The following is a 14,875-nucleotide window of genomic DNA, read 5'->3' as shown; positions in this document are numbered from 1 at the left end:
ACTGGATACATGGAAGGGTATGGGAAGCTCTGAGGTATCTGGTTTTTTAAAAGCTCACTACAGTTTGAAGGGGAGCTGGGATGATTTTCCAGCCTTTGATGGAGTTACGCCCTTTTCCAAGTGCCATGGTAAACCTGTCCTGCCAAAGACAAGGCATCCATGCCGTATCTCTGAGCAGCCTCATTTTTTTCTTTTGGAATACACCAAGTATGAAGTATTTGCCAATAAATTTCCAAAGGAAGGTCCCTTGATTGGTACGTCTCAGTCTCTGTTTCCTAGTGCACAAACGAAACACTGGGCTGTGTTCTTAGCACACTCAGAGCATCTTGTAGGAACAAAGCTTGAACATTTTGACCATAAGCTCTTAAATGGGAGTTTGTTTGCCCAGTGGGGCTCCTTCTCTCCTTTTTGCCTGTGGTACTGAGAAAGATTTTTTGTCTAAATGACAAAATGAATTCATTCCCCGATCATGGCCCACTCCTCTCAGCGACACATGTATCCCTGATTACATGGAGATTATCATAAATTAAAATGGAATATGAGGCCCTGGGTCTGGAGTACAATATTATTGGCAAATAGGTTATTACCTGAGAAACATTGTTGCTTTCCAAACTTACCAGTCAGCGATCTAGGTTGGGTCCACGATTCTGAGCCATGGCACAGATCTTTGCACAGCTCCTTTCTTACACAGCCTGTTATTAAGACTATTTACTGCTGCCTCCTTTTAGCCCTCGAGGTCCCAGAACTGCACTGGGGTCTATGCAGGGGCAAGGCTGCATTTTCATGGAACGTACTTCATGGTTGGGGCCTAAGATTTTATTAGCAACAGGGAATGGATAAAAAATAGATTTTGTTATTATTTAATGTGATTATTTAATGTGATTGTACTCATTTCACTTTTCTTTTCCAGTTTTCACCTTCTGAGCTTCCTATTCTCATTTAGGACAAGAAGCTGAAATGCCTAAAAGCTAGTTCCTTGCTAGCCTTCATCTGCCCAGAGCTGGAAGGTAATGGAACTCCTATGGGCTTTCTAGCCTAAGCCAAGTATATAGATGCTCATCTGCACTAAACTGCTGAACCATTTATGTTTTATTGTTACCAGCATAACTTTAGTTGTGCTTAAAATGAGCTATCTAGTTGCAGATGTACAAGGGAGGATTGGGGGGGTGGGGGTACAGTTGCACACCCCTTTAACTGTGTTGCACACACACAGTGAGCTCCTTGCCTCTGACAGTGGTGTCAGCTGCTGGTGTTTGCAGTTGGTCTCACGCCCCCTACCATCTTGTCGCACATACTACCTGGGACATCTTCCTGGTCCAGCTCCTTTAATCAAAGCCCTTCTTGTAGGACTCCTTTATTTGCGTAGCCTTGAAAAGGTTCATATAAAATACAGTTCTAAATGTACTTTATTTAGCACATTAGTGTCCATGGGAGACATACTAGCATAGCCCGTATGGAAGAAGTCAAAGGCTGTCTTTTGAACCTTATTAAAGGCTTCAGGAAGGTTTAAAGAACGTCTGCACAGAGGTTTTCAGTCTACCCCAGTCCCTTTCTGGCTTGCTGTTCTAGTGTTATCTCCTCTAAAACCCTCTGCTGAACCAAAGTAGCCAAGCTGGAAGTGCAAATCATTTCTGATACAGATTGAATAGTGTCTAACTAGAAGTACATATTCAGTTTCAGGTCTAGGTTCTAACTTCCTTGCTTCTACTGAATGGTCTCACTCCATCAGTAGCCCCACTGAAGGGAATGTGGAACAAGGTGTTGGCCAACAAGCATCAGGGGCTCCAAATCTGTCCTACAGTGCACAAAATCCAAGTGTTTGTCAGCTAAGTAGAAACACTTTTGTTACAGAATCTTCTGCTGGAGAGAAACCAAGAGTTCTGTGCTAGACAGAAATGTTAATAAATCATGGGGATCATTAATCATGAGAAACAACAATTAGCCTAAAATGATACATTGGAAAACGACTCTGGCATTCTCTATCACAGTGACAAAAGCTGCAGGCATCTGCTGCACTGGGCTTTTCTTAATGAAGTTTAATTATTTTGTCCCTTTCATTTTATGGGTGGGAATTTTAAAATATCCTTTGGCCTTACTCATCCACTCTTGGTACTTTATGAATATTTAAATAAATACCTCTCATCTCATCTCTTACGATTCTGATACAGTTTTAAGCAGCTTTCCTTTCCTTTGCTTGTGGATATTGTGTATTGACGCTTGTTACTAATTAGGACCAAGAGCCAGATTATCAGTAGACATTGGCATAGCTCCACTGAAGTCAATGCAGCAATACTAATTTGCACTAGGAGACTGATCCAATGCCATTTGAAGTCAATGGGAGCCTTTAATGGTCATAAAAGCAGGTCCCAGAAGAGGATCTGGCCTTAGATTTTTAAAGATAGCTCATGGTTTTAGGTTCCTCAGGTCTTGGATGCCCAACCTGAGGTATTTCCAGCCTGCTTGCCAAAAATGTTAACTGCCAAAGGTTCCTGTCAGAGGACTAGCTGTGCTGTATGAAGAGCGCTCTCTCAAGGAGATTTGCTATAGTTCAAATCCCATTGAGGTTTTCCCTGTTAACTGATTTTAAGGTTAGAAGGAACCATAATTAACAAGCGAGTCTGCGCCCTGCGCAAGTTGCATTGAGCCATCATCTTTCAGATGAGCCAAAACCCATTTTCAGAAATATTTAGAGAGGGGAACTTTTCCTTCCCGTTATTAGCACTCATACTTACAGGACTTCGGGCTGTTCTGAGATTCTTGTTTCGGTACAGGGAGGATGGGGAAGCAAGTCCACATCCAACCTAAGACCGTACTTCTTCTATGATTTATGACAGATAAATAAAAGGACAGGCCTGACAAATGCACAATAAACATTCCAAGTGATGTAGAAATCAGAAGTCATTCCAGGGGAATGAAGGAAACAAACTCATGTAGCCTTCAGCTTCCTCACTGAGCATACCTGAGGTATGCACAGCAGAGATAGGAAGCAAAAACAAGCCTCCCCCCCACCCCCTGCCTCCCATCTCCCCCTTCCCCTCCCCCCACTTTTCCTTTTCTGCTCCTCTTTTCAAGGTTATTGGGACAGCAATTTGAATGGAGTGTAGGAGAGAGGGTTACACTAGACAGGTTTGCACTAGTTTTATGTTTCTATAGATAATAGGTCTTCCACATAGATAGTTTCAGATGGTTGGGTGTACTGGAATGGGGGGTGACTGGAAAGGACATGGATTATTTCAGTCCCCTCAAGCCTATTCCATGTCTACAATGCTTTTTGTTCTTAGTTTCCTTGCTATAAAGGGGGGAAAGCAAGTAATCTGGACCTTCACATGCAGAAATCCTGCGTGTTGCACTCAGCACAACCCAAATCTTGCATTCTTGCTATTGCACTGTTCTGATGTAAAGACGAGCCTGCTCCTCCTGAGGTTTGCCTGAACCACCCCAAGTATGTTTTTTCTCCCCCCCTCTACCAGTGAGCTCCAACCCACCTAGGACTGAAACCTGCTCCATGGCCTTCCACAATAACAGAAGTCACCCCTTATTCTGGTCTAATTTTACAGCTCCACTAGTTTCATAGTTGTAATAGGACTGGGGGGGAGAGGGGGTTGTTCTTTTAACATTCTGCACTCTTCTGCCCCCATCACACCTTTCAGTCTCTCCCTACCATTAAAAGCTGTGTCTGAGGGTTTTCCATTCCCACAAGAAATGTCCATTCCCACAAGAAACGTCAATTTTTGTCATTATTTATTACAAATTAAGAGTTTGCAAATTACTACCCAAAACAGAAAAAAAATAAATACACAGAACTGCTGAGATGCTACATATGGTATGCAAGTGCAATAAATTATTACATTCTATGAAAGGACATTATAGACATACATAGTACTTTACAGCAGTAATTTAAGTTACTTAACTGACAACATTAAACAGTGTGCAAAATTTTCCTTTGGAGTATATCCTTTCAGGATGATTTAAGCCTTCAGAAGGCTAAGAAAAGCTCTCTCTCTCCAGCTCTAGGAAGCTAATGACTTTTGTCATCATAAGTAAAACATGGAAGACAATTAATGGATCCCACTCCCCATCCCCCTTCTTTGTATGTGCAGTAGAACCCAACTCCACACATATGCATCATCCCTTCCAAAATGGCTTAGTGTTATACTGCAGTCATGCAAGAAAGTTGCCAGCAGCTGTTTCACATAAGCATTAACATCTGCCTTAACAAGATGCCCAGTTCATGTTCTACAGTAGAAGTTCAGCTGTGGAAGGGGAAACCCCCCCCCCAAAAAAATCAGAAGTGCACTTGTGATACAATTTCAGAGGCTTAACCTTATTTGTCTAAAAAGAAAGTCTTTTAGACCATGGAAGCTAAGTTGTTCCCTTGCATCCCCCCACCACCAAGCATGGATGGACTTGGAATACTCCAGATCCAAATTGTGGATTTGGTCCAAGCTGCTCTCTTCTTTAAGAGAAGGCCGACTCCTACTCCAATTGCAGATATGGTGCCACATTCTTCTACTGAGCATTCATTTCACCTTATGGGCACCCACCTGGCTCCAACTTAAAAACTACAAACCGTATCCAAGTTAGAAGGGCTACTTTTTCTGTTATACATCAGGCTCACTAAATGAAGCAAAAAAGCAAGCCTTTCCTTGCAACTCCTCCCCCCTCCCGAAAGATAAAAAATAATAGTTTAAAAAGCACCCATTGTCATTGTCCCTATCCAAGCCTCTCCTTTAAATGTAGGATTTTCTGCACATCAGAAGGCTGGGATTCTAGGTGAAGAGTTAAAGTTAAATGCATTTTAGTCAGCTAATTATATGCTTTGGTAGAAGAGACAGCATTTCCACCACTCAGCTTGTTCAGACGAGCAGCTTGGCTTTGCATCCAAATCCAACAGTTCCTCCCCGCCCCATGGAACCAAACACAAGCCAGGGGTGACTTTATGCCTTACACACTTCTAGTGACAGACAAGATAGTAGAGGGAATGCTGCTCTGCTTAAGCTTTCCCACTCATGTTCCTGAAGAGCCTGATCTGATGTACAAGGCACAGGTCCTTCTTGGATTGAAATGTGGGTTCAAAAGTTAAAAGGGATCCTACTCCATTCAAAGTATGAGCCACTCCCAGAAAATGGCCCACTTGTGGCCTCGCTGCTAAGCAGGTCACAGGTTAGTTGCCTCCTCCAACCCATACCATTATACATATGAAGCCCACCCCAGCCCAAAACTTCCCATTTGTGTAGCTGCCATACTTCCTGTAAATCATTTAAGAAAAGCACACAGCAATCCATATTTCACATGTATACCTTACTGTCTTTGCCAAGACAAAAAGGGAATAGTGCTAAGACAAGAAACCCAAGTAGACAGTTTGCCCTCACCTACAATAGCCAGGCAAACCATGTTTGAATGCAGTCAAGCTGAAACCATGTTCAAACAGTTCAAAGGCGCAGTGGACCAGGCCTGTGATGAGACAGTTTTCAGTGCTGCCATATTCAGAATTACACATCTGTTTTCATCATCTCGACTACCCAGACAGGGCTGGCCATCTCTCTAGCAATCCAGTGCAGGGTTGAGCTGGTACCTCATCAACCAGATTCCTTCCTGATCCAAGGAGCTGGATCACACCTTCACATCACATCCATGCCCATGTGAAGAGAGACCCCATTTTCCCCTTTACAAGACTCTCTAGAGTGCTGGTTTACTCAGCAGGTGTACAGCCTCTTCTTTGCTGCTATCCGATCTCTCCTGCTTTTCCAGTTAGCCCCACTCACTTCGCACACCAGTCTCTCCTGTCACTCTTCCAGCTGCCCAAGGAGAAGCTAGTGGCACCCACAGCACTTCAAATACATCTGGTGAACAGGATTTGCACCTGTTCCTTATCTCTTTTTCTTCCAGATGCTTTTCTTCCAAGGCAGCACAACTGGTTGAACATCCCTCTGAATGCTGTAGTGCCTTCTGGAAAGCTGGGAGTTTGAGACAGCAAGGTCCCTGCAAAGAGAAGGGACAAAACATTCAGCATCTCACTAACTTCCTCCTACAATTCAGCAACAGCCAACACCCTTCGAGATTTGCATGGGATTTACTAGGTTGTTTTGTAAGGGAAAAAGAAATCTGGAGAAGTCTCTCATTCAATGCCACTCTGGCTTTGTGCAGCTGTGCATGGGCAAGAGGGTGTTCTGTGGCCCCCTTTTGTCTTTAGCTTTAGCTTCTATAGCATTACTATAAAATCAGAGGTTTGCACAGTGATTGATCAGGAGACAGAGGACAACAAAGGCAAGTACGAGTAGAAATTACTCAGGGGAGCTTTAAAATGTCATGAACTCCAACGGGTTAAGTGTTTATAAAGACAATTACTTTAGAAGAAGCCTTGCTACCCTGCTCTCAGTTCGATTTTGCTCTCTCCTTCTCACCTTAGTGCCCTTAGAAGATCAGGCTGTGGGTGCTTTTTGTCACTGCTGTGGGGGTTGTCTCCCAACTCTCCAGTACTTACTGGGAGTTTAAGGTTCCTGACAGACCTAGAAGGAAAAAGACACATGCATATTAACTACTTGCTTTTGGCAGCAGGATGACACATGGAGTGACTGTTGCTTTAAAAACCACACACAAATCTAAGAGTCTAATGCATTTTAAAAAAACCCAGCAGTTAAAACCCCAACTATTTCCAATACCAGTTTACATAGTTTAGTTTCACTCAAAATTATTTCTTCTTTAACTCATTCAGTTACAAGGATTTCTCATTTTTAAATTTTCCCAATTTTTTGGTGGGGAAAAAAGAAAAAATAGTGGAAGTCTATTATTGTTAGTTTGCTATATACATTCTGCTTTCCACTCACTGTAATTTAAGCACATTTTTACAACACTGTCCTACTTTAGCCTACCACAGTTACCAATTATACGCTAGATAGTATTTAGGTCGGGTAGGGTACTTAAAAACCAGCAGAAAGCTCCTGGGTTTTGAAGCCCTGGCTCCTAGTAGTACTGAGGTCTCTTTAAAAGTGCCTTTTTCTGTTATCGCAAAGCAAGCTTCATACCAAGGCAGCTGAAAGGACTGCAAATGTTTACCCCAGCCACCAGAATAACCAACCACTGGATCTGCCAGCAAAAAAGTTAAATAGTATTTTTGGCCTGTCAACCTCTTGGAAAGCTCTGTAAGAAGGGGGAAGGAAGGACGGTGTCTCTTCAAGAGAGGGCCGTTCTGCCAGCTGGTACTAGCTACTACCCCCCTCACTACACAAGACAGTACTTCTTCATTTGGGCTGGCACCATAGGGGACAGGAGGTAACATTGTTTCATACCAGCCAGCAAGAAGCCTGTTAAATGAGACTGTGCTTGTGACACTTTGCCAGGCCTTTGTGGAAAGGGTGAAAAAGCCACTAGACAAGTTCCAGCTGGTTATATGGCGGCCATCACGGAGTCCACATGGGGACCTTATTCTAAGCCCTGCATCTCAGGCTGCCCCTTGACTGGTAGTGGGCTGCAAGGGGATGCAACCAGTCCCAAAGTGTCCTAGAGACCCGCTGGGCTTACCAAGGCTTTGCCTGGCAGAAAGTAGTACAGATGCTGTCCTTGGAGTGCAGGCATTCACACCTGTTCAGTGATCTCTTGCGACGCCTTGGCGCGCTTCCCAAGCCGTAGGGAGCGGTGTGTCTGTTAAAAACAAAAGAAATCAAATAAGCAAGTACATTTTATTAGCAAATAGGTTTATAATGCAGTCTTGGGAAGCAGCCAAGCCAGCACTGCAACAATAAAAATCCATCTATAGACACAAGGTGAAAAAGCCAATGGTATGTCTAAAGCCTTTTAAATTCAGCTTCTCTCCCCCACCTGCTACTATTCTCCAGCTCACCCTTCCACACACTTTGTAGCATAGCACGGTCCAAAACAAACTAGCACATACTAGGCTGCAGGTTCAGTACTATAACCTAGGAACCTATGGACATGTTACTTGGCAATGTTATAGGAACTAAGTTTCTGGTGGCATTTCCTCAAGCAGCAAGAGCTTGAAAACAAAGGACTTTCCTTTTCCCAGCATAGTTTTATATGCTTAGGAAACACTTTGGGGCCACAACAGGCTCTTTTGATCCCAGTACACTTTGATATCAGTTTGAATGTGCATACATTCCCTTCTCATCTTTAAATCCCAATCCACCCTTAAAGCTCCTCCTGGAGAGCGTGTGGGCATGGCAGAGACTGCCAGCTCTTCTCAGAGCAAGCAGTTATTAATGACTGCACATTAGCCAGCATAATTATAGCCACACCTGAGCAAGTGTGCCTGTTTGGCTGGGTATAAAGAGAGGGCTGAATGTTGCACTGAGTTTGGCTTTAATTTTTGAAGTGAGAACTCCCCAATGAAAAGACCTCGGTTCCCATTCAGCACAGCTCCAAAGACACTGGAGCCTTAAAAGAAGTGTTTGGAGTAACAGGTGCAAGACGGGGAGCCTGCAGCGAGTTGGAGTAGGCACATTTGTTTTCTGGTTTTTAAACTACCGATCTGAAGTTTCGGCAGAACGACTGCTGGGGGAGAAACACAGCCAGTCACCGGGACGGCGTGCCAGCTGTTCCACTGCTTCCTCTGCAGAAAGCAAGGTGCTGCTGGAGCTGCTCTCCTCTGGCATCGCCGAGGGACTGACACCTGCACTTCTACCCGGGGACACCAAGCAGCCTTCTGCCCTAGGAGCACGGCACCCTCTCCCTCGCCTCAGCTTCGGCCAAGAGGCGCCCTCGGGCCTCCCCATACCGCCGCGGTGCACGTGCTCACCCGGGGGTGTTGACCCAGATAATATCCAGGTGGCAGAAGTAGATGCACTCCGTGTCCAGCCAGCTGTTGCACGAGCATCTCTTGGTCCTCGGGTGCCCGCTGGGGCCGGCGGCCAGGTGGGACTCCCGGGGAGACTGGCCCAGACCTGCAGCAGGGGAGAGAGGCGTGAGCTGGGGGGCGCGCGGCCGGGGCCGGGGCCGGGGCCGGGGCCGCCTCCTCCCGCCTCCTGCCCCTGCCCCTGCCCCCGCCCGGGGCCGCTCACCTCCGTGCAGCAGCGCGCCCAGGGCGACGGCCAGAGCCAGGCAGCCGGCGGGAGCCTGTGCCATCGCGACGCCGCGCGGGAGCCGCTTCCCCGCCGCTGCCCGTGGCGCTGCTGGAGCCCGCCCGGCGCCTGGCAGGTGCTTTATAGCGCCGCGGCGTCACCCGGCCCCGCCCCCCGCGCCGGGCGCCCGGCACGGGCCGCCACCCGGGCCCGCCCCGGGCAGCCGCGCTGCTGGCCCGGCCCGGCCCGGCCCGGCGGGCGGGGGAGGGGTGGCGAAAGCAGCCTTCAGCCCGCGCCGGGGCCGGGACATGCAGGGCCGGACGCTGGGGTGACCGGCGGAGTCCTTGACCTCTTCACTACGGGGCTGGACTCGGGAGTCGGGGGGGGCGGTCGCCCCGCAGCGTGCGGGCCGGCTTGGACACGCGCCCGAGGTGGGCCGCTCAAAACCGCGCGGCCTTGCATGCAGAGAGGCGCAGGGTGCTGCCCCATGGGAGGAAGAGCCCCCAGCACGGTTGCGGGCTCGGTGGCTAGCGCCACAGTCGGTCCTGATGGCCCGAAGAATGACCGCGACCCCCAGCGCGATGCTGCGGCTGGCACGGCAGACCGAACCCCGGCCTGCGCCCACCGATGCACCTCGAGCAAAACCAGGGAAGTCGTCCTCCCGCTGTCCTCGGCCGTGGCGAGGCACCGCGTCCAGTTTTGGGCTCCCCACGTCAGGAAGGATGCGGACAAGCGTGAGGAGAGCCGCCTGCACAGTCCGAGGCCTGGAGGAAAGGCCGTAGGAGGAGCGGCAGAAGGACTTGGGACTCTTCAGTGTGGAGAGGAGCAGGCGCAGGGGGGACTTGGTGGCAGCCTGCAATTGCGTAAGAGGGGCACATCAGGACCTGGGAGAACAGCTGTTCACCAGAGCTCCCCAAGGGATAACAGGGTCCAACGGCCAGAAACTCCAGCAAGGCCAGTTTCGAGTAGACATAAGAAAAAAGCCCCTCGCGGTGCGAGTGTCCAGGGTCTGGAACAGACTCCCCACCCCAAGGTGGTGCAAGCACCTACTCTGGACTGTTTCAGAAAACATATGGATGTCTTCCTTGCTGGGGTCGCTTGATCCCAGCTGACTTCCTGCCTATGGCGCAGAGGGATGGGGGCGGAGTGGGGGGGAAGGTTGGCCCCAGTGATTTCACAAGGCCCCGTCTAGCCAGCCCCTGATGTCTATGAAATCTATTAAATGACCGTGCAACCCTGCGGAACATAAATGGGGAAGTGGGTGAAAATATATTCCCCTAAATCTGGATTGGTAACTGGTCAGAGGCTGGAGATGAAGCTGGGAGATGGCTTCCCCTTCACGCCATGCTGGGTATATACTAGCAAGGCTCTTTCTCTGCCACAGGCTGGCTCAAGCGTGTTGGTCCCCTCACACTCCCAGTGCTCATTTGCATGCTTTGCGCGCACAGGCATGTGCAAACTGTGCAGCTGCCCAGGTCTGGATAGAAAGGGGGCCCGAAAATGGTCATTTAAAAATTATTATCATCATTATTTCTGGAGAAGGGGGGCCCTATGCTGAAAGTTTGCCCAGGGCTGCCAGGAGTCTAGGTACGGTGCTGTTTGAAGCAAGGCAGAACATATATGATGAGCCACATTTGCCTCATGAATTTGCCAAGTAATAAACACCACGTGTTAATTCTCTGGGGGCAGAAGGAGTTTTGAACCCTCTCACAAAACTCAGGTGGGAAAGAGCAAGTGGTTACCAACACCCCACAGCCACCAGTGAGACACAGCAACTTGCCATTAGGAAAAAAAAGAGCAAGGAAGCTGGATGGCACCTGGGAATCAAGCTGTTCCTTAGGCTGATGCCAAACTGCCTTTAAGCTGAAGTCCTTCGGTCACACAATAGAAAGCTAGAAAAAGCTGAGGTGGGAAAGAGCTGACTTTATGCAAGATGACAATGGGTTAAAAACGCAGTCCCGTTCTGACATCTTTTTTCAGCATCTGCTCAGGCAAACTTTTCTTGATGTCAGTGTCTGAGTGACAACTAAGTAAGCCAACTGAGGCCTTGTCTCAGAGAGCTCTCCTAATTTAACTTGGATAATTTCTAAAACAATTTAGTTAAATCATCACAAAAACACCCTTGTGGTCATGTAAGACGTCTACATTGCACTTGAGCATAACCCAGTTTCTACAAATTGGAGATAAATTGGAATAAACCAGGTTTAAAGCAAATGTTGAGTTTCCACAAAGCCTTTCACATTGCTTTATCAATGTGAAATCAAATTTAAAATCACTTTCTAAGTAAACTTAGGACAGGTTTGGTTTTTCTGTTTGTTTTGGAGGGGTTAGTTTGTTTGTTGGGGGGGGGGGGCGCGCTGGGGTTGCTTGGGAAAGCCTTCTCCATTCCTGCCATGCCCTTCAGGGTAAGCATCAAGTACTGACCACTATGAAGGGTTGCATACTGCATTACGGATACAGGCTTTCAGGACCAAGCTTACTACATTGTTTTAGTTGTCCCACTTAGCTTGGCAGCTCCTGTGTTCCCGGATTTTAGGTTGCAGGCATTACTAGGAAGAGGATTAACCCTAGAAACCGGGGCTAAGCCCTTGCAGGACAGTTGGAAGAGGTCACACAGAACTTAGAGTTCTCCAGGAAAGTATTTTTAAAAGCTTCTCAGGAAAGGAAATGAACTTTTTTTTTATCAGTTTACCCTGGGCTGTTTAGTTTGGTTGTATCGTTGTCATGGATCAAGAGCAAGCTGGTGTTGATAAGGTAAAACAGCATAGCCTCGCACAAAATGTAACAGCACTAAAGCCCTTGCAACAGGATTCAAGGAAGAACAAGGCAAGGCAGGAAGGGGAATTTGGGGGGCAGTTGGTGTGAATGTTAACACCTGTTAGGTGCTGTAGGATATTTTCTGGAGGAAAAGGGAGATTAAGGAGTTAAAGCTGATTTTCTGCATGCATATGAACAAGCAAACTTCAAATGGGCTTTGCATGAGCATCATTTTGAATAAAGCTAAGGCATAAGAGTATTTATGGGAAATGAACATAAAGCGGGTGTGGGCACAGCAGGAACAGATTTATAGTTAAAGTCAAATAAATGTTTATGGGAAATAGTTGTGTCCTTGACACAACAGTAGTGGGTGAGTGCATGATGAGAGGTGGAGCACCATAGGTGTTTAACAGAGCTGAATCTTTTGAGCTGGAGATGGAAGGATATGCAGATGAGAGGAAAATTGTACAGTGACCAGCAGAGGGAGGAAGGATAAAGCAGATGAGAGGGTAGCTAAATGGACAAGGAGGTAGGAGTGCTAAACAGGTGGCACCAGGGTTAGTGGGAACACAAAAAAATAATGAAAATGCAAAAAAGGGAAGGGTAGGAGAAAACTCCAAGGTGTAAGAAAAACAAGTGGAAGATCCTACAAAAATAAAGGAGGGAAGTTTCTAAAATGGCTAATCTCTACACAAATGAAGCAATCATTTTAAAGAGATTAAAGCAACATGATAGTGGCATTAAATGTTACTTAGAGGCGATCGTGCCTGGTGGCCTAAAGCCGTGTGATGTCAGGGTGAGGATACTATGTGAAATGACCTAACAGGGAAGGTAAAGCCAGGGGAGCCACAGCATGGCAGGTGTCTGCTCATGTTATATATCAATGTACAGAAAAGGCAATGACGATAAATTACATCAGTGTTGTTTGAAAAACAAGAGGTTTAAGTATAGAGAACTGAGAAGGAAACAGTTGAGGCTAGAATGGGTTTGTATGAAATACAAGACTGAGCCATAGACTGGAAGCTTACCAGTAACCAAAGAATCAACACGGGATTTCTTCACACCAAGACCCAGCCTGTCCCTTGGCAGAAAGGACAGTCTAAGGGCTAAGGTGTTAAGCTGGGATGTAGAACATCTGGGCCTAGGTTTGTGCTTTGCCATAGGCTTCTGGTGTGACTTTGGACAAGTCACTTAGGGCCAGATCCCACAGCCACAACATTCATTAGGTATCCAGATTCAGTCCAGGTCCACATTTTGGACAGCAAAGATCCCTATGGGCATGTCTACATATGCTATTAAGGGACAGCAATGGAGTGACTGCAGCACATTGAACTGGCTCACAGAAGTCCCTGCTCGCAGGGGGGCCCTGGGGAGTCAGCCCGGCAGCCTGGGACTTCTCTGGCCCCACTAAGTGTGCTGCAGAGGAGCTGGCTGGGGCATGAGGGTATTTCTGTATGGGGCTAGCCAGCAGGAAGGAACTAAAGGCAGTGAGAACTGAAGAAGGAATCTGAGTAGAAGAGAGTGCAAAGGTATTGGACATGATAGAGGAGTTTTATAAAGAGTTGTACAAAAAAGGAGAAGTGGATGGCGGTAAAAAGAAGGTGTTCCTTGAGGAGATAAAGGAAGGAACAGTAGAAGGAAGATCCAACAATTGGAGGAGAAGTTAAGAATGAGAGAGGTGGAGGACTGCTTAAAAGCTTGCAAGAGAGTGCAGGTGCTGGGAAGAGATGGACGTCTGGTGGAATTCTATGAAAAATGTTGGTAATGGCTAGGGACAAATATAATAGAGACATATTGGGAAATAATGTAGGGTGAGGAGATAGGGGAGGATTTTGCAGGTGTGGTAATTTTGATATTAAAGAAGGGAAAGGAAGATGCGTTAGGCAACTGGAGACCAATAACACTTTTAAATGTAGACTATAAATTGGTGGCCAAAGTCTTGTCCAAAAGAATGTGTGACTGTTTAGTAGATGTCATACAAAAAGAACAAACGTGCCATTACTGAAAGGAGGCTATACCAGATCCTATGGTTAACGAGAGACGTCATATCAGATGAACATGAGAAGTAAAGAAACATGGCAATAATTAATTTAGGCCTGGAAAAAGAAACCCTTATAATAGGGTTGAACATGATTTCATGTCTGAAGTCTTGTGGAGGATGGGGTTTCCAGTGAAGATGACTGGATGTGTCAAAGTGCTATACAGTAAAGCAGGAGGTCGAGCACTGGTAAATGGGTACTTGAGTAAAGCATTCCCCATACAAACAGGGACCTCTGTTCTCCTATCATTTTGTGTGTATGATGGAGCCATTGGTGCAGAGAATTCATGATGATGCGCTGGTAAGTGGGGTGAAGATACAAGGAGGAGGAGAAGTTAAATGTGCATTATACATGGACGATGTAAACATAGTGGCTGAAGACAATGTATCAAATGAGAGGGTACTGAAGTATACTGAGGACTCCAGTAAAGTGTCAGGGGTGAAATTAAATAAAATGAAAAGTATGTTGATGGGTGTGGGGAATTAGGAGAAGTTCAGACTGTAGGTGATAGAAGCTGGAATCAAGTTCTTAGGTATCCTAATGGGTACTGAAGGGAAAGGAACAAAGGTGTGGGAGACATCAAGAGATAAGAGCCAGACAGATCACGGAGTGGTAGAAAAGTATCTTTCAAAGATAAAGTGGCTGCAGTGAAAACAGTACTCTTGCCATTCATCCTTTACATAGGAGTGGTGTATTCACCACTGTGGCAACAGATAAGGAGGATACAAAGATACAAAGATATGTGGGGGGGGGGGGGTTGGAGGGGGAGGGAGTAAAAGAGAAAGGGTAGCCAGAATGGAGCTATACCAGGGGCAGGCAAAATAAGGCCTGTGGGCCACATCCAGTCTGCAGCACCCACTGATGGACTGTAGGGCAGCAGCAGCAGGGTGGGGGGCTCAGGGCACTTGTGTCTGGTGCAGGCACTGGTGCCTGGCGGGGCATGGCTCTGGCCTGTGCTGTAAGTGGGAAAGGGAGGAGCACAGCCTACCTGGACAGCTCTATTGTGGGGGCTCTACATTGCATGCCTGCAGCTTGCACACTTGCACTGGGAGAAGCCTCGTGCTG

The 14,875-nt window shown here is 46.9% G+C and overlaps 1 protein-coding gene across 1 annotated transcript; it reads right to left on the bottom strand.

Annotated features, from left to right (window-relative positions):
• Positions 1–3,730: 3,730 nt before the first annotated feature.
• On the bottom strand, positions 3,731–9,209 carry EDN2 (endothelin 2). Its single transcript, XM_090058334.1, has 5 exons — positions 9,015–9,209; positions 8,753–8,897; positions 7,522–7,641; positions 6,405–6,509; positions 3,731–5,982 (listed from the first exon to the last, which is right to left on the bottom strand). Exons 1-5 carry the CDS (start codon positions 9,076–9,078, stop codon positions 5,871–5,873), a joined length of 546 nt encoding a protein of 181 aa, XP_089914460.1. The 5' UTR covers positions 9,079–9,209; the 3' UTR covers positions 3,731–5,870.
• Between the last annotated feature and the right edge of the window lie 5,666 nt (positions 9,210–14,875).

Source organism: Crocodylus siamensis, chromosome 7 (genome assembly GCF_052110815.1).
Source record: "Crocodylus siamensis isolate JL-2025a chromosome 7, ASM5211081v1, whole genome shotgun sequence".
NCBI classification, from domain to species: domain Eukaryota; kingdom Metazoa; phylum Chordata; order Crocodylia; family Crocodylidae; genus Crocodylus; species Crocodylus siamensis.
This window is presented reverse-complemented; position numbering and strand designations above follow the sequence as displayed.